General features: G+C 40.1%; 1 protein-coding gene across 6 annotated transcripts in view; it reads left to right on the top strand.

Annotated features, from left to right (window-relative positions):
* Nucleotides 1–27,973, top strand: part of CRACD (capping protein inhibiting regulator of actin dynamics) — a 125,661-nt gene that overhangs the window by 83,227 nt on the left and 14,461 nt on the right. For 5 of the 6 annotated variants that reach the window (XM_085058887.1, XM_085058886.1, XM_085058889.1 and 2 more), the window contains 3 exons: nucleotides 5,735–5,900; nucleotides 17,733–17,868; nucleotides 26,751–26,915. In XM_085058887.1, the coding sequence (XP_084915013.1) occupies nucleotides 5,735–5,900; nucleotides 17,733–17,868; nucleotides 26,751–26,915 (467 nt within the window). The remainder of the gene's footprint in view (nucleotides 1–5,734; nucleotides 5,901–17,732; nucleotides 17,869–26,750; nucleotides 26,916–27,973) is intronic. The other variant, XM_085058891.1, reaches the window with a different exon arrangement.

The raw sequence follows: 27,973 nt of genomic DNA, 5'->3' as shown, positions 1-27,973 counted from the left end.
CAGTCTTTGGGAGGAAGAAAAATCACAAAATGGGCTGTTCATGGAAATGCTTTTGCTTCTGCTGGTGGCAAGGGAAAATAGATGTTTCTGGAAAGTAAGATTCGTTCTTGCTGTGTTATGGATACTTTAGGTAGTATTACTAGTTTATATCAGGTAATCCAAGAATACCTCATCCTCTCTGGGACAAGGTTTGCAAGAAATAGTATCTCTTGTAAGATCACTTGATACTCTTGGAAAAACAGGCAAGCAATGGCACACTATTTTTCCTTTGCTTTGCTTAGGTGTTTCATTAGGCTGTTGTGGCTACACCAATTTGACACCTTCAATACCTCTCAATCTTGTTTTCATTTAATGTTTCTCAGGTATTGATGTTACGTCAGATGATACTATCTCTATCAGCATGAGACTATTGCATACTGTCAGCTTTATGACTGTTATGTGCTATCACTAAATGTCTTACAGAGTTGAACCCATTTCTGGGAAGTTATATTATTGAATCTGATCATCAGTCTTTTTTTCTGTCAATCTTTATTGCCTGTGTTTTCTCTTAAGTGTTTCTTTGGTGTTGGTGCATGCTTTGTATATCTGGACTATGTCCACTTATCAATCCCAGCTTTCTTTTTAGCTATCTATGGAAGAGAGGGCAATGGATTGAGGGCAGATCATGAAGGCAGAAAATGTCCAGAAACCAATTTTCCCTGTGAAATCAGATGAGCTACCATAGGTATGGGAGCTCACACCTATTTTAAAATATGGGATCATGGTTAAGCAGAGCAAAGTCTGTTCTCTTCCTCCTTGATCCTAAATAATTCATCTCCCTGTCTTGGAGGAGTGGAAACACCTCTCCAGGGAGCACTGAAAATTTATCAGCAATAACAAACACCCCTGGGAACTCACAGGAATGGATGTACTGAGATGTGGAGTGGGTTTGGAAAGCTGGAAGCAAGTGTTAATCCCAGTTCGCCCAGAGAACCTCTTTGCCCTGCTAGAACAGACTGGGCAATGGGGAGGGACGGCAGCCTTTTTGATGGGGACCTGAAAAGCTAAGAAGTTTGTGTAGATGCATGGCCAACCTGGGGCTCAATAGGGCAGTGCTTATTGTAGTGGATACATCCTGAGGTTTTTTAAAAGAGCACCAATAAGCATACCATTAGCTTGAAATCAAGGTGTAGTTTTTTATTTTTAACAGTGATACTGGCAATGTGTACTAGCAGCCTTTTTCTGTTGTAGAGATGCAATTAGAAATGTCAGTCAACTTACCCTCTTAACAGTATCTTTTTCCCTTTTCCACCTTGGCTGCTCCATTGTGCCTGCAGCCCAGTAACCCACTTGCCCTCTCTCTGCCACGCTTCTTGATGCTACCTCCATATGAATTTCCATTCTCTAAATTCATTATAGAATTTTATATTCAATTTAATAATTCATATTTTCATTATTCTAACTTACTACACCATATTTTATAGCCATTAAATTCACTAACAAAGAACACATTATTTTGGAGACAGCTCCTGTGCAATATCTTGTAGTATGAGAAGTGTTATAGACAGGTGCTGCATTTCATATAATGAGCAAAATTTCTGTGAAATCTTTGTAAAACCCATTTCAAAACTGGGGCTTGAAAAATCTTGGTGACAATAACTTCAGATTCAAATTGATACGATGAGTCCTGCTTCGATTTATTTTTCCCCTCAATGACCATCTTTCAACCCACCAGCTGATACATGTGTTTTGTCAGCTCTGCTCAGAGAGGGCTCGCCCCACAGCTTTCCTCACCCACACTGCTCTGAGTGCCCCCAGCGCTGCAGCAAATAGGAAAAGCTGCAAGGAACCAATGCCCTGTTTAATATTTAGATGTCTCTTTCATGATTATATGAGTCTTTCTGTTTCTCATGTTAAGTTTTGCTTTGCTTGAAAATTGTTTTTCTGGTATTTTCAGGGGCATTGACATCTCCTCTGTCCCATACAGTGGCAAAACCTCACCCCGCCTGTTGTCTGCGATACACTGCTCACTCTCTTTCCAGTAATTTAAATCTCTTCCCTCTGTAATCATGCTATTTAAGTCTTTGTTTGGCCTGTGCTTGCGTTGAGGATTCTGTGCCATTTTTGAAAGGCTTCACAGCCTAGGAATCCTGATGGAATTGGGTAACATTTGTGCAGTTTAACTGCAAGCCACCTTATGGGGAATTTTCAGCTGTCATATTGTTAAGACTTTGCCAGCTGGAGTCCAAAGGCTGTGCCTGATTTACTGGCAATAAAACCCATTGCACTCACCTTCATCTTTCGCAGAGAGCACGAAGAGAGAGTGTGACAGGAGAAGCTGCTCCTCTCTGTTCTCAGGAGTGGAGGCACCATGTGCTGCCTGCATGGTGCCGATGCTCTCCGCTTTAACTGGCTCCATGCTAGGCACTGCATGTCTTCGTGCATCTGACAAATTATATGACAGGTTAAAGATTATTCTAATCTGCTCTGCTACTCTTATGGTAGCTGAGAAGGGAGACCCTACCATATGTGCTGTGTTATCCTAGCTAGTGTATCCAACCTTGTTTATCTGTTGCCTTCACACCTTATGTTATTCTGTGATTCAAAACTGATTTACTGTTAACTGTTTACAGTGATTTGAACAATATAGACTTGTCAAACAGACAGGAAAAAAGGTTTAATTGCTTATTTCCCCTGGTCTCCTGGGGCTGGATCTGTAGGATTCCATTAAAGTGATTAAGGAGAGAAGCAAATGGCACACGCAAGCTGACTTGTTTCCTGGTTCTCCCAGCAATTGTCCTTGTGGCAAGCTGACATCATTGAATGTCCCAACTTTCATCCTTTCCTACCCCAGTTTTTTCTATCAGCAGTAGAGATGGACGGAAGGGATGAGTTGTGTTTGAGAATTACAGACTCAGAAGGCTTTTGTGCAGAGAATTGTCTGCTGCATTGCTGATGTTTGGAATACTTTTTGTACTTGTTTTACTGCTACCGGAAGCATTTTACCCTGTAAGTGATATCATCCCACATCTTCCTCCCTAAGATCTTGTGAAAAATTTACATAAATAGATTTTGTCTTTGCGGTCAGGCATTCCCTCCTTAGAAACCTGGCAGGATGGGGAACAGCATGTGCAGCCTGTGCAGGGCAGGGTGTTGTTTGGTTTTGGAATGAGTCACAAAGCCTGATTTAAAGGATTCGTGCTTAGTAATGTGACAACTGTGATGATGGGTGTGCAGCAAGGAAACAGCTAAGGGACATGTTACATCACATGGAGAAAAGCAGATCTTGGCTGCAAGTAAGTGTGTTGGTTTTCACCCATTTTGATGAAATGAAAGCTGTGTTGACCTGTTACATTTGTTCAACACTAAATTCATAATTGGTGAATCAGCACAGTAAATTTAGAGTCAATGAGGCAATTCACAGTTATATCTGAAGATCTCCAAAAGAGGAGGGGACAAGGGTAATGTGGATGAATGACTTGGTGAGAACCTTTTTTTAAAAATGCTGTAGTTGAATTGATTTATGCAGTAAATTACATTAACCATCACAATTGGCATCATGCATCTTTCCCTTTCAAAGAAAGCTGAGGACGCAGGCAAGGTGGGAACTGTGGACAAATAGCTCTTTCACCCATTCTTGTGTCTGGTACTGATGCTTTCTCTCATGTGTGCTCTACCATTTGATTTATGGGGTTTTGCAGTCAGTGTCTGAAGTGTATAAAGGGTTGGAGCAGCTGTGACAAAGAGCAATAATTTCTCTCTTTCTCTGCATGATTGCCTGTCTGTCTGTTAAGGGTTTCATATAAGAATATATTCTCTTATATATAAATACATTCTGTATATATCTAAAGTCAGAATTGAGCAGCAAGCAATTGGTCTGGCTGGAGATGCGAGTTGGTCAGCTTATGGAAAGCAGAGCTGGGAGACAGGTAATCTTCCATATCCAGTGCTCTTCTATGCCAGTAAAACTTCTGTTCCAGTTGTTGTTTTTCTCATCTGCTTATTGTGAGTCAATGATTCTGGATTGGAAAATTCTGATGCTGGGCCTGAATTCAAAGTTCATAATTCAGCTTTTTATCTTTGTGCTGCTATTTGGATGCCCTGTTGTTTTAATGAAGTTGCACAAATGCTGTGTATCTTGACTGCCCAAGGAGAAGAATTACACTTGTGTGAACTTCTTACGGATCTGTAAAGGAAGTGTGGAATTACTATGTTTTGTGTGTTTGACTTTGTAGTTTCAATACAGATTTCCTACTTCATCCATAATCAAATACAGATAGATTAACTGTGTGTAAGTTTGATTCCATGCTGGGTTCAACTCTCTGGCACTATGCTAGTTTGGAAAGCACTTACCACTGGAGGCAGCCAGATCTCAATGTGCTTGGGTACATTTTCTCCCTCTGAAAACCCTGCAGCTATTCCTCCAGCGACTACAAAGGGGTGTTACCCAGATGTGGCTCTACCCTCCTTAAGTATGGCAGAGTAGAGTGTAAAACTCAAGGTGGAATTAAAGAATGCTATTGCATTACAGAAGATTTGCCAGGTTTCCTGCTCAAATGTTCCTACAGAGGCCTGCATGTACTTTACAACCAAACCAGTGATTTCTGCTGAGCACCAGCCCACAGGAAGAGTTGAGCATGCTGAGGTAATGCATGTACACACAGCCTGTGAGAAAAGCATATACAGGAGTGTAATTAGCTCATGAAAATATTTGTCAGCAGTGCAACATGATGCTTCTCAAACTAGATTATGATAGGAGGCTAAATGCTGGGGTTTTCAAAAAAAACAAACTAAGAAAAAACCCCAACTAGCTTGTTTTAAGTAGATTTAATGCAAAATTAAGGTAAAGCCTAAGAGGAATAAAGCTCTTTAGAAGTTATTATGTTTTATGTATTCATTTATGCATTCCAGCCCCGAGAAATTAACCCATTCTTGACAATGGTTAACAAGAAATTATTGGTATTTCTTTTTAAGAAATGGGGCAATAGTAATTTGAAGCTGCCTTTATTTTCTCCAGTCTTTGGTGGGAAAAAAAAAAAAAAGTTATTTTTTCCCGGTTAACTTTTTTGTTTCTTGTTCCTGTCTTCATGTATGTTTTGTGGTTTTGCTGTGCTTTTTTTGGTGTAGCTTTGAAAATTTCAATGTCTCAAAGAAGAAATGCTTGGTCAAATTCTGTCCTCAGTTACCTGGGGGAGAAACGTCAGAGAAATATATTGACTTTGCTGATATAAAGCTGGACGTTTATTGAAGTAATCCAGCAGCAAACCAACAGAACTTTATCCTGTTCTCTTTGTTCATTTGTAAATTGACTTGTCAAGTTATGAGGCCACATAACTAAACCACAGCTGTTTGTTTTCAATTCCTTTCAATTCAAGGCAGAGGGTCCAGCACCTTCCAAAATGGGGTGACCAAAGCAGTGTTTGTCTTTCGGTAAAACACTCAAAACTGTGGTATGAAACCTAAAAACACTGCAGCGTTACATTCCGGCTTTGCAAAATTATCCTCTCTGTCCATCCAAACGTTCGGCTGCACGGGCAGCTCCGTGCGGCTCCTTAAGGCCCGGAGCAGAGGTTTTAATGCCGGCGTGACTCGTCCCCAGCAGGCTGCAGCCCGGCGCTCATTGCCGTGGCTCTGGCCGGGTGCTCCGGGCTGCTGCCCTGCTCTTTGACCTCATTCCTCCTTTGAACTGCCTGCTGCGGCGTGCGCTCGCCTGCCGCGTCCTCAGCCCCGCGCCGCTCTGTCTTGTCATCTGCAGACAAGAAAAAGGCAGGCAAGTTCCAGCCTTTCAAGAAGCTCTTCGGCAAGAGGAAGAAAAGAGAGCCCGCCTTAGAGTGTGAGGAACCCAAGCTGAAGCCCAGCCACTCCTTCGGCAACATCTGCGACAGGAGCTCGTCGGATGAGGAGCCGAGCGGAGGGCTGAGGTAAGTGCTGCCAGCCGCTGCACACACAGCGCTTGTGCCCCTGCTTCTGGGGGAAGGAGACTTACATTCTGCCGCTGCTGAGTGGCAGAAATGTGTACACTGCTTGTTATGAAGCGAGTGTGTCTGTCCTTCCTCTGAACGTGACACCTGCTGCTGTAGACCTCAAAGTCTCACTGCTTAAGGGGCACGTGTGCTGCTCTGCAAATAAGAAATCCCAGGGGGAAGCAGAAATGGATTTGAATCCAGCTCTGTGATTTAACAGGTGAACACCTTAGCAGAGGTATTAATGTCATCCCTGTTTTTAAAAATGGGAAAAGGGAAACTTGAACTGGCTGCTATAGATACTTTATTGTATACATTTCCCTGCAGGGTGGTATCTTTGGGTCAGAACAGACACATCCTTTTTCACTCTGTCCCATATAATTTTTGCATTGCAATTGGGGCCAACAAACGGGCTGCTTTTATTTTGAACCAATTTGAATGTAGAGCAGAAGAAGGAAAAGATGAGAGAGAGGCATCTGGAAATCATATCATATTCCAGTGACAACAGAGGATGACAGAAAGACAGCATGAGAATTTTCTGGGGGGATGGTGGGAGTAAGAAACCATACAGAGTTAACTAGTCAGCAGTCTCTATCTAGGAACAAGAAAAATATCCCCAAACCAAACAAACCCAAACAAACGCCCCCCCACCAACTCTGTCCCACTACCCCAACAGCAACAAAGTCCCAAAACCTGCTGTTTTGGAAGAAAAGGAACTGTTTGCACTTGGGAGTATATCTGAATGTAAGAAAAAATCTAAAAGGGCAAAAAGAAGCCATTCCAACCCTGAACAGTATTTCCAATGGTGCCTGTGAAAATGTGATTTTTTAAATTATTTGTTTTGGTTTTTTATCTTCTGGGGTTTTATTCCATTCTGTGAAATTCCTTAAGTACTAGGTTTCCTTTTGGTTTCTATGCTGTAATATTGTATACCCTTTTTTGCTTATCCCAACTTTTTCAGAAAGTCAATACTGAGCATGGCCACACTGTAGCTGGAGGTGTGACTGTCTGTTGTTGTGATGCATTACCTGAGTGCACGATGCCAAGCAACTGTGGGAGGTTTTACTGCCTTTCCACTCACAAGGAAACTAAAGGGCATCATCTCACTGTCAGGGATTTCCCATTTGGCAAAACTGAAAATGCAGTGCTGCACCCAGAAACAAACAGTGATATGGGAACCTGTCTTGTTCCTCAGCAGTGACAGGAAGGTGTGGCAGACCTTGCTTGAGACTGTTTAATATTTGAATTTTTAAACCTCTTAATTTTTTGAATTAACAAAAGCATTAAATGTTAGCCTCTGGTGGAATAAATCAGACTGTACAATTTAAATCAGAGGGGATTAGTAAATGTGAAAGGTCCCATGTCTCATCTCAAGTGGAACATTTCTTTTTGTGATTTGTGAGAGGTTTTAGCCTGCTAGAAATGCTCAGTCAAACCTCTGTTTTCCTGTCAGGCTAAATGGTGCAAATGTGGGTGGGATTTGATTATAATTTTCAGTTTGCAGGTAGTGTTTGCCAAATTACTCATTTTACAACAAGCATAAATGTTCAGTGCAGCACCTTAGATTGCTTTAGGAGCTTAGTTTTGCAACCCCAGTCTGTTATCAACATGTTTTCCATCCATTATATTTTTTTTGCCTTTACTGTAATTTCAAACATTTATGAATTGAATGCAGAGATAGGCTGTCTAACTAAAATAATATACATAGCTGTTTACAAGTTGTCTAACAGTAAATGCTTTGCCATACTTTCCACTAGTCATACAGAAATAGACTAGAGCAAATACAAATAACTGGTTGTATATTTACATAACCAAAATTCTGACTATTTTTGTAAAACCATTTGCTTCAAACTCTTTAAGAATGTACAACAACTGTATATTTATAAGAGCTTAATGAAATTTCCAATTTTGCAATAAAAGTTCAGGGATGTTCCCATTCCTTTAATAGAGCTACGTTTCTTCCTCAGCCTGCAATGTACATGAATTTGTTAACTGCAGATGTGTCATGTGGACTTTTTGCTTTGTTTTGGGGAGAGGAGGTGGTTGTTTTGAAAAGATATTAAGGGAGGAAGCTGCTTCAGGAAGGTAGAGACAAGCAAATGAATGAGTGTAGGCTAAGAAAGACATCTGTGTTGCTTCCAAGAGCTAAGCTAGTATTTCACTGAGTGCTGTATTGGCTTACAAGCCTGCTCACAGCTAACACCTGAATCTCTAATGGAGACTGTGCTGCTGGGGTGATGCAGACATGCCCGAAGCACTTTAGGTAATCTGCATATGGTGTAGATTGACTAGCTGAGTTGGAAGCAGCCTGAGAGATCTGCCTGTCCATCCTTTCTTACATCCTGGATTCATCAGATGCAAATAACTTGCTTGGTATCCTGATGTATGCACACTTCAACCTCTTTATTCATCCATGTTGTTTTGCAATACCCAGGTGGGAGGTTTCCTACTGCAATTTGTCTTGCTCTGCCTTGTGAAAGACTGGAATTCCTTTTCCCATTTTTATATTGCCCTTCTTGAGTTTACAAAGTTAAAACTGTATTCATTAACTTTCTGTTCTAACCATAAGGGCTGGGAGATAGAAGTACTGACTACAAGAATGCTACATGAGTTTGTGGACCTTCACTGAAGTCTCCAGAAGCTTCTGTTTTGAGCCCATGATTTGGCATTTTAAAAGATTTTGTATTTGTATTTTTTGTCACAGCTGACAAATACTCAACTTCTAAGCTAGAATTGTGAGGACATACCTGAAAGGGTACCTGTGCAGTGCCCTACAAAAGTTTGTCATTCTGGCTTGATGTGCAGAGGCAGCAGGGAATTAAATTTCTCTTATTGGAGGTACAGTAAAAAACCTTTCCCTAGGCTGAACGCAGTATTTCAAAGGACCTGGAATTAGACCTGTCAGGTGTTTAGGACTCAAGTGTGACAGCATTGATCTTCTTCCAGGAAAAAGTCTCTGAGCAAACTTCAGTGCCTCTCCACGAAACAGGACCCCTTTACTTGCAGCATTGGGCAGTTCTGTGTGATGCAATCTAGATCAACAGTAAAAAGTGATCTGTCTACCCACTTGGAGTTTCAAAGAGCTCCCAAGAAACTTTCTCTCTGTCACATCCAGTTTTCTTATGTTGGGTATTTTTCTTTCTGCTTATTAGCTTTATTTCTGCAATTGGCTTTTGTCAGTCTCCTAATTTCCTAAGTGCCTCATCTTGAGTGTCTTCTTGGCTTCAGTATAAGAGCCTTGTTGCTGTGGTTCTTGGCATCCACCTTCTTCTGAAGACTCCATCTTATCCGAACTTTGATTTCTAAAGCAAGTATCTCTTCAAGCCCAAGCAGAGCAAAGCAACATGTAGACATTGTAATAAATTGCATTTTAGAAAAAAATATTAGGCTTGGATTTTCCTTACTTGTGTGAGCTGACATGGATACACCTGGAAAGATTTTCTCATTTCTGGGTTACGAGATGTATCGTGGGAACCAAGGATATTCCAGGACAGAAAAGTTTGTGCTTGCAGTTTTCCATTTGCATTGATTTTTTAAAATAAATTTTATTCCAGGTTTTGGTGAAATTAGAGTTGTTTCTCTCTTCTTGTAATTTATATTGCAGCTGAGTAGCACAGAAATAGGAGCCACAACCACCCTATGAGAGGCCATTTCTCATGTGTACTCAGTGGCATGTGGCCAGAGCAGAGGAGTGGGGAAAGCTCTCCTGAAGTGATTCCTGGTGTCTTGACAGAACATAAGGCTAACATCACACTCAGTAGTTCTGTTGGCCTTAACTTTTCTTGACACCTCAATTATTGCCTTCCTCCCTTATATTATGAACTTGTTGAAGTCTTTGTGCTCCAGAAGCTTTCTTCTCAGGTTTGTGAGCGAGGACTTTTTACTACTTGTTCCAGTTTAATCACTTAGCAGAAATTTGCATTACATGCCATTAGCTTGCTTTTTGTTTTTCTAGCGGCTATGTGAGTGCAAAGATGCCTGTAGTTTGGATATGATCCTGAGAGCTCTTCAGTAGAGTGTTTCTCTGCAAGCCCTGACATTTTTTATCAGGTTCCACTCTCTTTCTCCCTTTTAACTCTTCCTTTGTCTTCTGCCCTGACTATGACCAGCTTCATCTCCGCTCAGTAATCCCAGAACCATTTTCACCCTGGTCTTCACTGCTATCACATAGGCTGTTTTGTTGTACTCTCTCTGGGAAAGTTAGGCTGTCTCACTGTCCCCTTGTCCTCTCCCTTGCCTGCCTTTAGAATGTTTTTGTTGCACTCTCCCTCCACATCATCATATCTTTAATTTCTTTCCAGATTCTGCATGACAACTGTAATTTTCAGCAGCTGGTAAGGTGTAGGGCTGGGCTACTGAACAAAACAAAGTTGTCACCTGTAGTGTAATGTACTGTCTTATTTCCTCTTCCTTTCCTTTCTTATCAGCTAAATGCAGTTGCTATATAACACTCATTCCTGCCAAGGCTAACATAGACTTTTCACTTTCTTTTCTGCACATTTTGCCATATTTCAGAGCAAATTTTGCATAAACATATGCTGCTATTTGACAGAATAGTGTCACATGCAGCAGATTTCAGGTCAAGTGTGAAAGCTGGACCATATAGAGCTCTGTTCCTTTCAGCAGTCAGCATATTTCTGTGCTAACTGGTGAGTTATCCACATCCTTAAGCTGCATTAGGATTCACTTGCACAATTACTGGAAACCAGAATGATGCTTTCCTTTGCTGTGCATGGTGAGACTTTCTGAGATTAGACAATTTAGTTATTAATTACATAAAATTCAAGTCCCCCTTCATTACCTTCTTGTCAGGCAGCAGCAAGGGTAGGGCTGCTCCCTCAGGGGAGGCAAGCAGGATACCAAGGGGATCCCACAGCAGGAGGGGATCCATAATCATGCTGCCGGTCCATAGCTGAGAAGGCAGGGCCAAGGGCAAGCAGGGAAAATGGTTTGCAAATTGAGGTCTGGAACAAAGATCTTCATAGCCAGGCACAGTTTTGTCTGAGCTGGAGACCAGCACTTCTCCACCATGGCACAGGCAAGGACCAAAGCCTTGAGTGTGACCTTAAATAATGCTCCTTGACCTGTGTGTGTGTGGGTGGAGGCTCCAGATGAGACTGGTCAGAGACATTAGAGCTTATTAGTGCACTCAGGGCCTTGATACTTCCCATGGTTAATTTTTATGCCCCTAATTATAATAATTTTAGTTAGCATGATGCATCAGCTACTTAAAGCTAGGCTTGATCTCTACTTCTAAGAAAAATAAAATTATGGTAAGTTCGTAGGTTCCAGGTCCCCCGATGACACCAGACTGGAGCTTTGTATAAGATAATGTTGTGTGATGTCTTTGAGAAGAACAGGGCTGCTATCAGCAAGGCTGCACAACTGATCACTGACATCAGTGGGACTCAGGTGGGTCATAACAGAGGGCGTAGTTTTCCCAGAGTTAATGTCTTGAAATTCAACAGTTCCTGAAGGTGATATGAACATATATTTAGAAATGACCTCTAAGTTTACTTTATAAAAAAGACTCCCTGTTAAAAAAGTCTCTCTTTCGTCTGTTCAGATTGTGAGGCCCATGTTTATGGGTTTGCTAATGCAACGAAGCCATGTGCTGTCTGAGCATAGCTGTAACTCAGAATTATGTTGCAGCATGGACAATATTCCCCATCCAGGCATGAGTTAGAACCAAAACTCTCCTTCCAGCAGATGAAAAAGAGGACACTAAAAATATAGCTCAAAATTACAATCCATTTTCCTCTATTAGAGTATTAATGCATCTCTGTAATGACTAGAAAATGCAATTTATATTTTTCATCTCTAGCTGCCCTGGAGACATTCATGGGAGATGCAAAACGTTGAATCAGATTTCTTTTTTTAAAACAAAGCATCAAGTAGAGGCATCCTATCACTGCACTAGTCATTTCCCTCGGGCACTATTCTGGGAAGTGGCTCTCAGTTTCCTTTGAAGGGTCAATACCTGGCTAAACTAAATTCATTCTTGCTTTGCATGCTTTTAAAATTTTTTATTGTTTAAAAATGGCTTTATGTTAAAAAGTTCACTTTGATCTTTAATGATTACAGAATCAGTTTCTAATGGAAATCTAAAAGAGTGAAAGTCATGAGACTCAGGGTTTTTTGGAGTTGGTCTCTGCAAACATAAAAGAACAGAACAACTCATTCTTTCCCTTTATTTTCCAGTTGCTATTTCTAACTCTTTAATATCAGAGTGGGAGGAACATTTATGACACACCAAATAGGCAACTGGTGGTGTGAGATTTCTGTACTTCAGTAATGCACAAACATGGGGTTATATAAGAGCTGAGGTCTCAGTGCTCCTTGCTGGAAAAGCTTCCCCTTTTTTAAGGACCATACTTTTGTCAAAGAGGTGAAATATTTCTGGAGAAAAATGAGGTCTAAATAGCCACCAGTGCCAATACAATAACCTTGTATTCTGTGCAACATTGTCCCTGCACATGCTCTGATGTAGTTAAGGGTGCAGTCCCACAGTAGTATATGTTGATTGGTGTCTGGACTGCAATTGTCTGACTCTTTCCATCAGCTCTCTAGACATGCAGCTAGCATGGAAACTTGTGTCAGGATTTGCTCACCCAAACCAGTAATAAGGCACAGAAAGGGTGATGGGAACACATGGAGGGGAGGATAAAGAAAGCATGATACCTCAGCTAGTCCTGACCTAATGGAATATTGCATCCTAAATAGATGCATCGCAGTGGGTGACTGAGAGAGGGTCCAAAGAAGGTCTCTGCTGCTTTTCATGGGAGAGCAGTAAGGCTTTTTCTGTAGGCTCAGGGTGATCCCATCCTACTGTGATAAATTTGTTTTACACTTCCTAATTTCTTAGCACACATAGACACCTCAGCAAGAATGAGTAATGGAAAAAGGGGTTTTTCAAGCCAAATTCATACACAGATGCATTAGAGCTATGTTACGTCCAGTATCTGTATAATCTATTTTACCTGTGTTTTTATGGGGTTCTTCCAGAAGTCTGAAATACAACAGAAGGTGTTCCCCTCTTCCAGAAAAATTTATCAGCATTGAGTTAAACAAGGAGTCTGTGAAGCATATTAATTTTTTGCAGAAGAAACCTAGGTATAGAGGAGGTGTATTTGAGTCCAGTCATCTCCATGGTCAAGATGTGGTGTGGTCCTCATCCTCTGTCTCACTCTATTTCCCACCCATTTGACACTGCTGGTTTCATTATTTGTAAAAATCCTGTGGGATGATTTGCTCTGCTGTAGTTTTAAGCTCCTGGGGTACCCTCAAGATAAAGACAAATCCTGGTGCACTCTTTTTGTGCATAGTCTGCATGTACCACAGAGCCCCTCATATATTCTCAAAAATGTAGTAGTTCTTGAAAATTTCATCCTAATAAAAGAAGGTGAAAGGTATGTTCTTAGTTTTGCTGAGAAACCAAGTATTCCAACCTATCTTGGGAATCTGAAGAGGGGCACGGGTGAGGCAGAGAGAACTCTGAGAGCAAGTGGAATTTAACTTTGCTCTCAGTATGAAAAAATTAGTTTTGAAAATTTGTGTATTGCAATTGAAACTAGAACATGATACTTGGGTTGCGACACATCTTCAGAGAGAACATCTTTAAGGATTTGTTAAAAGTGCTTTGTATTTTGATATAGCACATCCATAATTCATGTAATTTAGTCAGGTTTCTGAAAGTGAGTCAGATGATGATTCAATTATTTTCAGCACAAACAACCTCTGAAGTGTCATCACTGGAAATATCAACAAAAGTTCTCATAAACTGATGCCCCTGTTTTCCCACATCTCTTGGAAGTGATATGGCAGTTTGAAGCTGTAATTCCTTCAGCCATGGCTATGACTGTAGCCCATATCTCTGTCATACCCTGAATTTATTGAAATCCACTTCTGATAATGAGATGCCTTTTAATTGAAGGGAGCACAGCCTGTAGATGTGGATTCTGAGGATGTTATTGTGTAAAGACTTCTGAGTAAAACTTCAGGAATGGGAATGCTGGTAGCAGCAAAGGAAACTCAATTATTCATACTGTATTATGACTTAAAAGAAATTCAGTCTTTCCAAAAGTAGAACATGAGCAAAGTGAAAAAAAAGAGGTGGAAAAAGGACCTTTGTGATATAATCTGTTGAATTCACTACTGGGAAAATGTGAAAGGATTGTGGGCTCCAAGGGACTAAAATAAGAGACCTTTCAGAAAGTACAAGTAGTTTGGAAATCACCTTAAATGCTATTTAAACTTGCCTGTAAAAGAAACTAGGTTACTACAATGTGTGAATATCTTTTTTCCAATATTCTTTAGCCTACATAGACATTTAAGCAAAATTCTTAAACTATTTTTACCAGTTGTTGGACATGTGGCTAGCAGAATTGCTCATTCACCCACTTCTGAAATATTCAGTATATCTGCAAAGCATTTTGAAGGGACAGAGTAGAGAGTAGTCTTGCATTAATTCACTGTGTGGTTTCTTGTGACTGTTTCATGTGTTCTGACAATCTTACAATTTGGAGTATGTTGTTTTGTTATCAAGTCAAAAAGAAAACAAAAATGGACAAAACCTTTGAGATATGCTTGTCCTCAGCTCTATGAAACAAGAATGTGTGGTGCCTTGTAATAGAAAGAGAGAGATAGAGAGAGAGAGAGAGAGAGAGAGAGACTGGGAGAATGTTGGAGACTGTAAATGCTTAGCATGGTCCTAACCTACCACTGGTACCATTGTGGGCACTTGTCAAAGACAGGATTGGATTTTCAGTGGGAATGTACTTATGGTTGCAGGTCACATGGGGCTCCCAAGCTGCTTCATGTGACCTGATGTCCCCAAGGGAAGCTTGAAATGAAATTTTAACAAGTTTACAGGCAGGAGGAGAGACTAGATCCCTAAAAGTGTCCTCAGCTCTGTAGCAGGGTGGCAAAGATCTTCACTCACAGCCCTGTCCCAGTCAGTCTACCAGCACTGACCTCAGCAGATGCTCTTTTACTCCATTTCAGAGATTCAGATTTTATTGGGCAGTTCTTACAGTTAGAGCATTCCTGCTGTTGGTCAACTGCAGTTTTGGGGTTTGAACTACTGGCAAATTCTGTTCAGTTTCAAAGCTGCAGGTTGGCTGCTCCCACCTTCAATATTAACAGTTCATTAGTAAGATCAAGAACAACTTGCAAGCAAGTCACTGAACTCTTTGGTGCCTGAATTGCAACCATTGCCTACTAATTAGTTGTAACAGACAACACAAATATACATGAGGTGTCTGATTTTACATATGAGAAGTCCAACCCACTGGACAGCAAAAGGTGTGAATGGTGGTGTATGCACAGTGAGTAGCTGTGAGACAAAGCCACAAGTATGTGAGCCACAGCATTGCTGGAAAAAGATTTTCGAAAGAATCCTCTCTGGAGAGCAATATGACCTGGACTATGCATCCTCAGCAGATCTCTCAGCTCAAAGGTAAATAGCAAACAAGCAGCTCCCACTGGCCTTGCCTTCTGCAGCTCCCACTGGCCTTGCCTTCTGCACCTCCACCAGGCTCACACTGAGCAATGCAAATGCAGGAAGACTTGCCATGGACTGGTTTGTCAAATTTTGCACATTTCCCTCCCAGCTTGTTGAATGCAATGCTGGAGCTTTCAGTTCAAGCAGACCTACACAATTATATGATAAAAGACAACTTTCACTCAGTTTCATGTCAAACCACTCAATTCCAGGCCTGCTAGGAATTTGTCTGTGGTTAAGGTGTATTCCTCAAGTCGTGGTTCACTGGCTGATTCCTGGCTGGCCAAGAAAGGTAGAGGTATTTCAATTCCATGCAACTTTCCCACAGCTCTGTGTACAGGCTGAGTCATGATGATTCAGTGTAGAAACCTTTTTAGAAGAGGGTTTAAAAATACACTTGTATGGTTTCTCTGATGAAAGGTTTCTAAAAGAAGGTGTATTAACAGCCAGAGGCAATCAAGTTGTGGATTTTATAAAAAAAAATCCAATATAGAATATAGCATCAGTTAAATGATCTTCCTCTTCCACAGCTAAAAATGTTGTGTAATATTGACCAGCTCTTTGCCTTTTTGTGTGCTGGTTTGTTTCAAATGAAGCATGTTGCTCAAATATTATTCTGGATAGTAAATAGTTTTTCATTTAGTCTGTGATTGTATGGAAGATGGAATGATTCAGTCATCTCTATGTGTGTTCTCCCCAAATTATTGGCTTGATTATTTTGTGGGAGAAAAAGTATTTTATATATAAACAAGAGAGAGGGAGAAGGTTTGGGGAACTTTTTGTCCTGTTATTTTCAGGTTACCTCTAAGACATTCTGTTAAGTCAAGAATAGTCTATCATCTAATCACTTTCAACAGGATTATGTAACCCTATATAACATTGTTGCTTGGTAAGATTATTGCTTTTACTAAAAATACTCCAGGAGAAAATTAGATGAAAATGTAATAAATACATTCCAAGCTTATTTGTTTCCAAAGTATGAATAAAAAAAATCTCGAACACTTCATGAACAATTAGCACATTTTAGGCAGAAAAGATAATATACTGATCTTCTTAAGTATGTGAAACTTTAATTTTTCTTGTTGTTTTACTTATACCTCTCACTGGAAGTATCATCTCCCTTGCTTTTGCTGGAATATTTGTGTATAATGCTTTTATCATATGTAGAAGGTTATGCTGGATAGATCTGTGTCAAAACTATCTTTTTTTTTCCATCCTGATTGTTTTCTGAAACTATAAATGGGTTCCATAGAGTTGCCAACAGATTATTAAAAGGACAGATTTAGGTCCTCTCAATTGTTTAGGTTTTTTCTATTGTGGCTTTTAGGATGATTGTAGATTATTGGCTTTTCACTTGCCATGCAATATTCTAGGTGAGAAAAAACATGACTTTCAAATGCAAACATGTTTCCTTCCACATGCCCCCAAAACTCCAAAGTAACAACCACAAGCTTTTTTTTTTTTTAATTCTAAGGTTTTGGGTTTTTTAAAATTAAATTCATTAGAATGATTTCTGGCACATGAAACCACTCTTTTTCATCCCTTTGCCTATGGACTTCAATCAGAGCCATATAACTGGTTCATTTATGTCACACCCTCCTCCTTGGCATCGGTGCTCAGTTTAGCAGCAGCACATGGGCATTTCTCGCCCTTTGCTGCTAATCAAGGCAACAAAGGCAGCTTGGTGCAATAAGCTTCTTAGCAGTTTTGGGGTTTGGTGATAACCTTTTATTGTCAGTGTGGTCATACTCATGGTGGTAGGAAGAGCTGAGTAATCAGCTAAAGGAGGCAGCTCTATAGAAGCAGGTTACTGAACTGTAGTACCTCCTTCTGTGTTATAGAGCTCCCTTTGCTTGGCACCTGCTGTTTCCTGTAACCAGCAATGACAGTGTGTCCCAAGCAGTGGGACTAAGCATGAATGCAGACTTTCTTAGGGATGCACACTGGCAATGTGTGCATCATCATCCTCTACTCTGTATCCTGAAAGTAACATTTGAATTTGAGACTTACGAGGAAAATCAATTGAACTTCTCAACACGCCTATTGAGAACACCCAACTCTAGATCCTTCCAAGGAGGGAGGCTGTGTGTAAAGGAATCATGCACCTCCATTAAACTTATGCAAACCAAACGTGTTTGGATACCTCTCTTCCAAGAATGTTCAAAGCTTTTATGTAGAAGGCAAGCAGGAGGGAAAATCCATACAACAGGACAACTGTGATATGAAGAGTCACTCTCATAAATTAATTGCAGTGCTTATTTACTTGTTAACTGTTCTTTTTTTAACAGATCCCCCCATTATTCTATGGGCAGTCGAGCTTTTTCCCATGACAGTATTTTCATACCTGATGGGAGAACAGAGAGTGAACAGGCCATTCAAGCAATGTCACAGGAGAACGTGTTAGGAAAAGTCAAAATTCTTCAGGTAAGAAATTTTAAGTGGGAAAAATATTTAAAATGTTGTGGAAAATGGTCTCCAGAACATGTTTAATGTGCATAAAGATGGATTGCTTTTCCAAAAGCCTCGGGGCAGTTTCTTAGTCATGTTAAATTCTCTGGCCAAAAGCCATTGTATGTAATTCAGACAATCTGCAGGAGTTCCAGGTTTTAGTCTTGAAAGGTACAGAAGTGATGCTGCAAACATATCTGCAGAAACATCAGTGCCTCGTGGAACTCATCTGCATTGAACTCACTGTTTTGGCATGTCCTGATCTGTATGCCTGAGTCCTACAGATGTGGTAATGAGAGAAGAAATGAAGGCTGTGCTGAGGGCAGGGAATGGCATGCAGAGTGTGAGACTTCTTTGCAAAGCCATTTTAATTATACGCTTATATGTATAACAGTTTTTTCTCCTTTTTCTCACTGTCCTTCCAATGGTTTTCATGGAAGGTGGATTTGTTTACCTCTCCAAAGCATAAACAACACATTTGGGTATTTGCTTCTAAAGAGCTTTACATGATCTGCTTTCACTTCTTTTCCAGAACTCTCTCCCATTAGTGCTTGAACTAATTTTTTGCTTTACTCCTTGTATATCTCTAAGATTCCCAGCTTTACGCCTTTCTAAACCTTGAAAGAGCTGTCCTTCAGAAGCAAGTTGCACTTTATTGTTCAGGATGCTGACGTGTCCTGTCAAAATGCTGATAAATTTTTAATGCTGTGCAAGTGCTGTTACCCTGAAGATGACCAGTAAAATACCATTGATTCCTTTTACCTCTGAAGTCTACCCACTATCCATCTTTTCTGGGGAGTGAGAGATCATGCACATTAGACAGCTCTGACCTTCAGGATGAAATTGTTCCTGCTTCCTGCCTGGTGCTGTCAGCAGGCAGAGCACCTGCACAGTGCTGGCCATGCTGACTGTGAATGAACTCCAAAGTAGAAACCATATTAGCACATCTCCAATTCCTCTGCGCTGGTTTTTCAGCTTAAATTTCCCTGGGTCAGGTAGATTCAGTGCATGCCATTTTCCAGGCTGGAAACCATTGTATTTAAAATGACTGCTGACTCTGGGTAAAGACATGAGGTACATAGGCCTGTCCTGCAGTGTCCCACAGTTCTGACCAATTGGATTTGTTGTCTTGGCTTCCATATATTAGCTTTTCTGTGAGTAACTTTTCACTTCCAGAGATGCCTTTTCTCCTTTCAAAACTGAGCTTAAAATTCCCAATAGAAATTATTGCCTTTGCCAAACTAAGACACCTGATAAAAAGTATAGTTAATGCATTTGGTAACAACCACGTTCACTAAGTAAATTCTAAATCAAGAAAATTAATGCAAAATATCACCCTTGAAAGTCACAAAATAAATAGCCAGTGATACTCTCTTGCTCATATGAACTTTGCACAAGCCTTTTTTCAGTGTGGTTACTTGAATGTATTCTAAGGGGGTATATTGTTTCAGCTGCTTGATGTAAAAAATGTGCTTGCTTTTTTATTTAAAATTGAAGGATGGTAGTTAACTTTTGTCATTTTAGTGTAGCTGGAACACAGCCTGTAGCATACCAGATTCATTTTTCAACTCTGCTGATGATGATAGTGAGAGCAACTCATTCATTCAGAAAAGAAATGCATAATAGATTGCAAATGACATTTCTATTTATGTGTTTACACAGAAGTTATATATTCATCTAAATGTGCATGGGGTTTTTTTGTTAACTCATGGAAAGCCTCCCTGGAGGTGGTACAGCAAATGTTCCTGGACAACTTAAATTTGTTTTTTTTAAAGTCCCCATGCTTACAAACCTAACAGACAGCATGGTGAAAAGGGTTTTGAAGTCAGAATAGCAACACAAGCCATTTAATAGTGATGGTGCTGGAACTCATTCTGGACATCACCAAAGTGTTTCTCCCTTCTCGCCTTGCATTTCTGCTGACTTTGGAGTGTTGATGGACCCACAGAAAATGTTGTGTAATGGTGCAAACTCTGTAGTAGTCTGGGCAGCTGGCCAGCATGTGCACTGGTTCAGCTGCTTGTTGTGGGAATTCTCTCTTTCTAATTATGCATGAAAGGTAAATTACTTCTTCCTGGAATTGCTCTCATTTGGTTTTATTGATGTTCAGATTGGCAGTATTCATTTTATCATGCTTTCTATAAATGGATTTGGTCATGTTCAAAGGTTTTACTGTGTGCTAGAAGTCAGGCTGAGGAAAGCCTGACCTCTCATAAACTTCCACTAGCCTTTGTGTATCCTGAAGTTAATTTGTGTTGGCTCAAGCCATCTGCTGTTGTAAAAGCAGTCTTTCCCTTGTCCTTTGGAACTGCTGAGATTTATCATTACCTAGTTTTTAAGATTCAATGTAGAAAGCCAGCCTGAACATGCTCCCACAAACAGGTGGCACACAGGCACTGGTACTCAATGTTGAACTCTTTCAGTTTCTGGGGATCTGTTGCTTTACTTGTCATACAGCACTGTGAATGAGACACACAGAACGTTTAAAATGTAAATCTATCAGTGTGTCAGAAAAAACCCCACAACCCAACTCTTGGAGCTTCATTTTACATCCTTCCCTTTCAGAGATTAGTGGATTGGTTTTTTTCTTCCATCAAAGTATCTTAGAACTACTTCCTGACATTTTGTAGCTGTGACTCTTTTTCCTGCCTCTAATATTTGCCAGAAATGGTCAGCAAATGAACAGAACACAGTTTTTATTTCAGACTCACAAAAACTGCAGCAAGCAAGCTTTAAACAAGTAAGCTTATTTAAAACATTAGTTTCCTGAAGCATCTAAACTATTCTCTCCCATTTGCTGTGATGATACCATGGTGTGGCACTGCTACTGCCTCTGTAGGCAGAAGAACAGCTTGTTCTCCACCTCTTGCCTTCACTGAAAGTATCTTGTGTCATCTGGCATCTGTGAGGCTGCAGCAGTCAGCTGCAGGAAATATTAAAGATTGACTATGACATATGGCTTATGGCCTTTAGGAACTACTGGGCTACAGCCTTTCTGTTTCATGTAGCCATGTAAGTTAAAACAAACCCTCTGCTCTGTCAAGCTATAAAACACCTATTTATTATACAGGTATTAATTATGATAAAACATTTCTTGTGAATACCAACTGCTTGGTCAAATACTAAAGGACCACTTTTAAAATTCACATTTCTCTGACTTTGTAATGATGAATGACCCTGCTAATTTTCCTCCTGTTAGAACTTTTGTGTGTTCAGTTTTGGATTACACTTCTTTTAGTCATTTGCATACCTTAGCTAATGATCAAGCCCGTGCTTCCCCACTATGCATTGAATCTGTATTCTACCAGCAATTCCCAATGTAGCTTTTGTTTGATATTGCCTAGATCTCAAAAAGGCTACAAAGCCATTTTTCAAACCTCAAAGCTATTATCTTTTAACAAAATGCTCTGAATTTTTTAGAATTGGAAGTGAATTTTCACTGCATGATTGCCTAGCTTTGTATTTCTTAAAATTAATTTCTTCGTTGCCAATATTTTCTAGCGTCTCAACAGCCTAATTGTATTCCTCAAATTTGAAAAACTTTTTGCTTTATAAACTGAATTTATAATATTTTTTAACCATTCTAGTATTTCTTGGGCAGACCCCCTTTTTCCTATGATCATAGTAATCCCTGAAAATGAACTTCCATTTTCCTTCCTTTCATCTGCTTTGCTTTAGGGGAGACTCATGTGATAAATGCCACAGATGCTGTTATCTTCAAGCCTCTCCACAAAATCTTGCTCTTTACACATGAGCATGTGGAAGTGGTCCATTGCCACTGTACACCAAAATCTTCATTTGTATCTGGATTTGCTGCAAATACACATCTCTAGAGGTCCATTTACAGTTTGCTTCTTCACCATTCTTCTATTTTGGACTCTCCCAAGAAGTTTCTTCCAGTGTAATGTCGCAAACCACAGATGCTGCTCCACACATGGAGAGTGGAATAGTATCCTCCCAGCATCTTATATCCGAAACATCTGTGCTAATACTTGTTATTTTCCTAATTTTCAATAGGTTTCCATGTTAATTTTACACCTGGATTATTTTCCAAAGCCTCCAGCTATACCAATATTACTTTTCACATGGTGTTTTCCAGTTTATTCTCTTTTTGATTAAAAAAGAAACAACTTATGTGGGGTATTTAATTTGTTTTGATATGCTGCAGATTTTCTTGTTTGGATTAAGAAGTGGACTCACTTCCATAGTTCACCATTAATTAGGTGAACTGTCTTGTGAGCCTAGAAAAGAAATTATAAAAGAGAATATGATAGAGATGCCTGAAATCGTGAATGGAATTTATCAAATGAATAGAGGACAATTATTCAGTTTTTCACAGCATGAGAACACATAAGGAACAGTTGAAACTAGTAAGAATCCCAAACCAAAACAAATATTTCTTTAAGCAAAGTTGGATGGTGTAAAAGTTCCTCAGATGCCACAAATCACTGGAGCATTTACAAGTAACGTTTCAATATGGGCTCACCCTGTTCTTATGTAGTCCCAAGGCATTTGATTTTTGGTTCATTTGGAGAGACTGTACAGGACCAACTGGAATTTCAGCAGTGTGCCTCTTTTTGGGATAAATATTAATTAAATAATTATTTTTTATTTATATGTAACTAGAAAACTTAATTTCATTTAGGTTTCATTATATTTAGGCACTGCAAACAGATATGAAGAGTAGATATCTGAGTTGAAGGGAAAATATGACCAGCATTTCTTGTAAGCCTTGTTTGAATGGAATCAGCTGAAATAGTACCCTCTGTTTTAATGATTTTTAACTGAACAGAATAAGCAGCTCAGAGGATCCAGTTTTGGATTCACTCCAGGCATGAAGCCCTAAGAATGATGTGGTTTCAAGGGCCTGAGTCCAACACACATGCAAGTAGGCATGTGAGCAGAAAAGACGCCAAATGGGAGTGAGAGAGAAGATGTACAGCCTGATCTGGGCTCTTTGCCAATTAATATGGAAAACTTGTTCTCTGGCATTTCCTATGCAAATGCAAAGAGTGCTTTGAAAGTCTGAGCTTTTTTTATTTGCTGCAGGTGCCAGACAAGGCAGAACAATTTAACTTAGGAGCTTTATTCCTTAAGTTATTAATGGGAAGCTGGTGTCAGTTAAACAATATCACATTTTAGCAAATTATTTTGCTGGAAATAGAACTGGGTCTGTGTCTTGGTTCAGTTACCAAGTAAGATTTTACAAATTGGATGACTGTAACCTTTAATTTTTTTTCTAAATTCCTAGTATTTATTTGCCTGTATTAGATGTGCAGCCCTGTCCCATACCTCACTGTCACACTGAGCTACCTGGGTTGTGTGTGAATAGACAAGCTATCAGGAATCTTATAGAAACCTGATGAGTCTTATAGAAAAAAAATGTGGATGCGGTAAACCTGGCCTGGATCTCATCCTGAAGCTCCCCTGTGTGTGGTGTCTCCAGCTTCATGATATAGGTGCTGTGTGGTAGCTGTGCTGTTTTGGGGCTGAGAGTGGTTTGTGAGTCCTGTGGAAATGCTTGTCCACTGGATGCAAACCGAGGGACTGGGAATGCCCACTGGAGGAAGGCTGGAAGTGATAGGTGCAGGCATAAAACATTCATCTCTTTTCTTCTGCTTCTAGTCGACAGATTTTAGAGCAAGATGGTGGTTTCTGGCTGCAAAATTACAAGTCTTCTTGCACAAACCTAGGGAGACCAACGTCCTTTAGTCAGCCTAGAATGCATCTGTGGAGATTTTCAAAAGGGTATTTATTCACATGACTGTGCAATGGCAGAAGACCAAAACGCCATGCCTGCAGCTTCTAATGACTGGCATTGCAAATAATCCTCCTTAGGCGACTATCATGCACTGTCAGCACAGGGAATTCTTGACTATAGAGGATTTATGTGTTCAGAAATATACATCTAACTGAAACTTGTGAGAAATTTAAAGCAGATGTTCCTTTTCAGGGATTATGGCCTCTTCTCAAAGGTCTTGCATCTTAAATTGATGTCTCTCTCCATCTCTGGGCTAGCCTATCTGTGTGTTCTCCCAAGTAAAATTTGTAGGCATTACTCTTCAAAAGGCAAAAAGAATAAATTTGCACAGTAGTTACAATGATCTATTTGAGATTTTGACATTTGGCCGTCAGCTTTAGAGATTAGAATACACTGAAAGAAACTGGCTGGTGGGGAACTGCTAGGGGAGCTTTTTGGTTTTTAAACTAAATTTGTTCAAAAAAGGCCAATAAATAAATAATACAGAGAAGCACCTTCTGTCCTGGAAGGAATGTGAGGTCTACCAGAGTTTATTCTTAAATCTTCAAGCTAATTTATGCAAGTCTGAGCAAACAAACTTTAAAAACATTGAAATAATTTTAAAAAAGAAGCAAACCAAAAAACAACCATAGCTGTGTACAGCCCATAAATATTGAGGATAGTATATTTCTTGGAAATATCAGGAAAATGACATTTTAAACTTTTATATACAGAAATACACATTTTTACAGCAGAGCCCTCAAGAACCCTTGATGATAATTAAAAAGGCCATTCTTTTTCAAGCACAGACCTTTCTCCACAACAGCTCCATCACCGAACTCCCACCTCGCATTGCACACGCACATCAAGAACTTGTCAGAAGATCAAAAGGGTAACATACCATCCCTTCCTCCAAAACACACTGCAAGCAATATATTAATGTGTACATGTTCTCACCATGGAACAGATGCACAGATCCTTAGTTTCCTAGGTGATTGCTCAGTAATGCTGATAGTTTGTTTTCCGTCCGGGAGAACTATTTGTCTAGGAATACGACTTCAGGAAGAAAAAAGGAGCAATCTCAACTTAGAGAACACATTACTAAATTAAGAATTTTTTTCTGAAATAATTTTCCTCTGGTGTCAGAAGGCCTGCAGGAACAGAGCAGAATTAAAGGCCTCACACTGTCTCACACAGACCATTTTAGCCATTCCAGCTCCCATTTACACAATGGAAGCATGTAAGATTCCAAGTCAGAGAGATGCACTGCTAACATAAAAGCCTGCAAGGACTTGGTGAAACTCTTGCCTTTAGACTATGCCAGTAATCCAGGTGGGGATAAAAGTTTGCTATTCAGAACTGCCCCCATGACAAAATGCTTTAGAGATGAATTTCACTACTTTCTGCCAAAATTCAAAAGGGCATAAATAACTAACTCTACTCAGTGAGGAGACTGAGAAAAACTATTCTAGTTTAATAACCTGTTAATGAGGAGTTTCTGCATGTAACTTTTGTTTTAATGGTTCGATGCAGAAATCTGTTAATCTTTTTTGGGATAATATGGATAAACTTGATATAAGAGTCTAGCCCACTGGGAACGATGGCAAGAAAGACTAATCTGACCTGAATTCTTTTAGAGGATATCTTTCCTTGACAACTCCTCACTTGTGCCATGTTACTGATTCTATGCTATAGGAAAAAAAATAAAATCTTTGTTTTACATGCTATCTACTCCAATCTCCTACAGTTCTCAGCAGCAAACTCGTGTTAAGGGACTGTGTAAGTACCTGACATTTCCACTGAATAGAAGCTGCACAGCTGAATTACTTGTTCATAATATCACAAGATAAAAATGGGAGATCTCCTTTGGCGAATTTTCTGTGCTTGAAAAGCAGCGAAGCAGGAAAATAACTTCATGGTTCCTTCCTTCCTAATTGAGAATTAGAAAAATTCAGGAAAAGAATATTTTAATAAATATACCTTGCTCCATTTGCTCCTTCTAGAGAACTTCTCCTCTTTTTTGGAAAAAAATTCGTGTTCAAAGTCTGTATGGTGCATATCTCTGCAGTACCCAGGGCTGCAATTTCTCTAACTCACCCTGCTAGAGGACATATAGTATATGCTTCTTATTTTGCTCATCTTACGCTTGATGTAATTCAAGAGTACTTCCTTGTAACCCTTGAGAGAAGATTGCTGCAGCATGGAAAATAAATGGTGGGAAAGATTTTTTATCCATTCATCTGCTGCATGTCCCCTATCTAAACTTCTTCGTGCAACAGCAGTGAGTGGCAGTGCTGGTAAGTATGAGCAGACATGAGTTTGTGCATTCTTCCTATGAGATCAAGCATCCAAAAGAGCTGGGTTTCCCCTGCTTTGAAATTTTGCCTCCTCTAAGGCAGGGTTGTGCCAAACCCTTAACATTTAAAAGTTATGATTAAACATTACAATAAGGATACCTTTTAGAAATGCAAATGCATGAGATGAAGGGTTTGGGGGCTGGAAAAGGAAAAGGTTGCCTTTTGGGGTAGTATTAGTTTCTCAGCCTACACTTGGCTCATAAGCTTATTTCTTCACAACAATAAGGTTTCATAATTACCTTTTATAAACAAATTCTTAACCTACAACACAGATTAAAAAACGAGATTGAGTGTTTCAAAACTCACAGTAAGTTTGCAAAAGTTGGCAATGCTGTCAAGAACTTGAATCGATCATCCAAAATCAAAAATCATGTAGCAAGTTCCTAACTTTAGTCACCTTGTGGGGCGAAAGAAGACAAGGTGATCACCATGTTGCAATAATGTGAGCCTCAGGGTGGTTTTGGGGTTTTTTTGTTTGTTTGGTGGGTGGTTTTTTCGTTGTTGTTTGTTTGTTTTGGGGGGGTTTTGTTGGTTTTTTTTGTGGTTCGGTTTGGGGGTTTTTGGTCAGTTGGTTGGTTGGTTAGTTTGGTTTGGGGTTTTCTTGGGGTTTTTTTTTTGGGGGGGTTTTTTTCCAGAGTCAGCAGTTGCCCAGAATATTTCTGTGCAGCTTTCAAGCAGAGCAGGGGCACTTGCTGGGCTTGGCTTGTTTTGCTCGTAATATAAATACCTGGTTTGTTTGTTTTATTTTTCTTGTTTTTCAGCAACAGTTAGCCAAGAATATAAAATTTGGGCAACCTCCACAAATGACAATTTCTGTGAGGACAATGGGGGAAGCAAACACCAGTGCAGAAGATGATGTGTTGTTCAGCAGCCCCATGGAGACTGAGACCCAGCGGGACACAGTGATCTCAGACCGCATTAATAAGGTAAGCGCGTTGAGTCGACATGTCCATGGCACTGGAGCAGTACTAAAGCAGTGAAGTTCACTGGGGCATAGCAGATGTTTCCAGTGAGGCGTAGCAGAGCCCAGTGTGCTCTTTTATGTGGGAGGGATCTCTCAGTTCATGATTGTTGGCCTGGTGGGAAGCATGCTCTTGGCATCCTGAGCCAGGTCACACAGAAGTACCGGTTTGAGTGTTTGCTCTGAACTTCCAGCAAGGCAGACTTCCCGGCCAGCGTTGCTAGAAGACAGAGAAAATATTTTAAAATATGGAATTCCCAGCAAGGAAAGTTGTTTACAGCATCAAATACCAAAAAGGAAAATAATTCCAAAATGAGAGGGGCGCGAAGCCTAAATCTGTAAAATCCTAGGTATTAGACTAAGTATCCATATTTCTCATGGAAGGGAACCAAAGGTGAAGAAAGCATTGTGAATGCTTTGTGGAGGAGAAAGCATTGTGAATGTTCCCTAAAATGAAATTTCCAGTATAATTCAAATAACTATTCAAGTTATTCATGAAAATTTTGATGTCAGAAACTGTGGGCATTTTGGTGTCCAGAAAAGTCTTGTTCAGACAGTAAAGAAACATGGTGAGTGAGGAAAAGTTTCTGGAAGTCCTCTAAGGCAAGACAGTTTCTGTGTGTTGCTGGAATGGCAGAAAGGAGCACAGTGACAACCTTCTGTGCCTGAAGGAGGCTGACTTTGTGCCTGGGAACCCTTGGGGAAGGCATCCAGCAAGCCAGGATGTACATGTATCCCTCAGGATCCTGGTGGGACACCAGGGCACAAGCCTCCTCTGCTGCTGCTCACTAACACTCGTGCTCGCTGTGTGAAAGGCAAAGGCAGGAAGGGTCCTCTGCAGCTCATGCCTGTATTTAGCCAAACACACACAAGGGAGATTTATGGCTGAGGCAGCCCAAATTCTTCATCAGTCTTTAAGGGGCAACATAGCTCCTCTGTGACCAGTTCTTTCACGGGTGTGGCTGGATCTGCCAGGGAGCCAGGCATTTGGGTAGGACCTGCACACTCACATCTCTCCCTTGG

Source organism: Lichenostomus cassidix, chromosome 4 (genome assembly GCF_008360975.1).
Source record: "Lichenostomus cassidix isolate B80296 chromosome 4, HeHo_3.0, whole genome shotgun sequence".
NCBI lineage: Eukaryota > Metazoa > Chordata > Aves > Passeriformes > Meliphagidae > Lichenostomus > Lichenostomus cassidix.
Note: the sequence above shows the minus strand (reverse complement) of the source record. Positions and strands in the feature narration are given on the sequence as shown.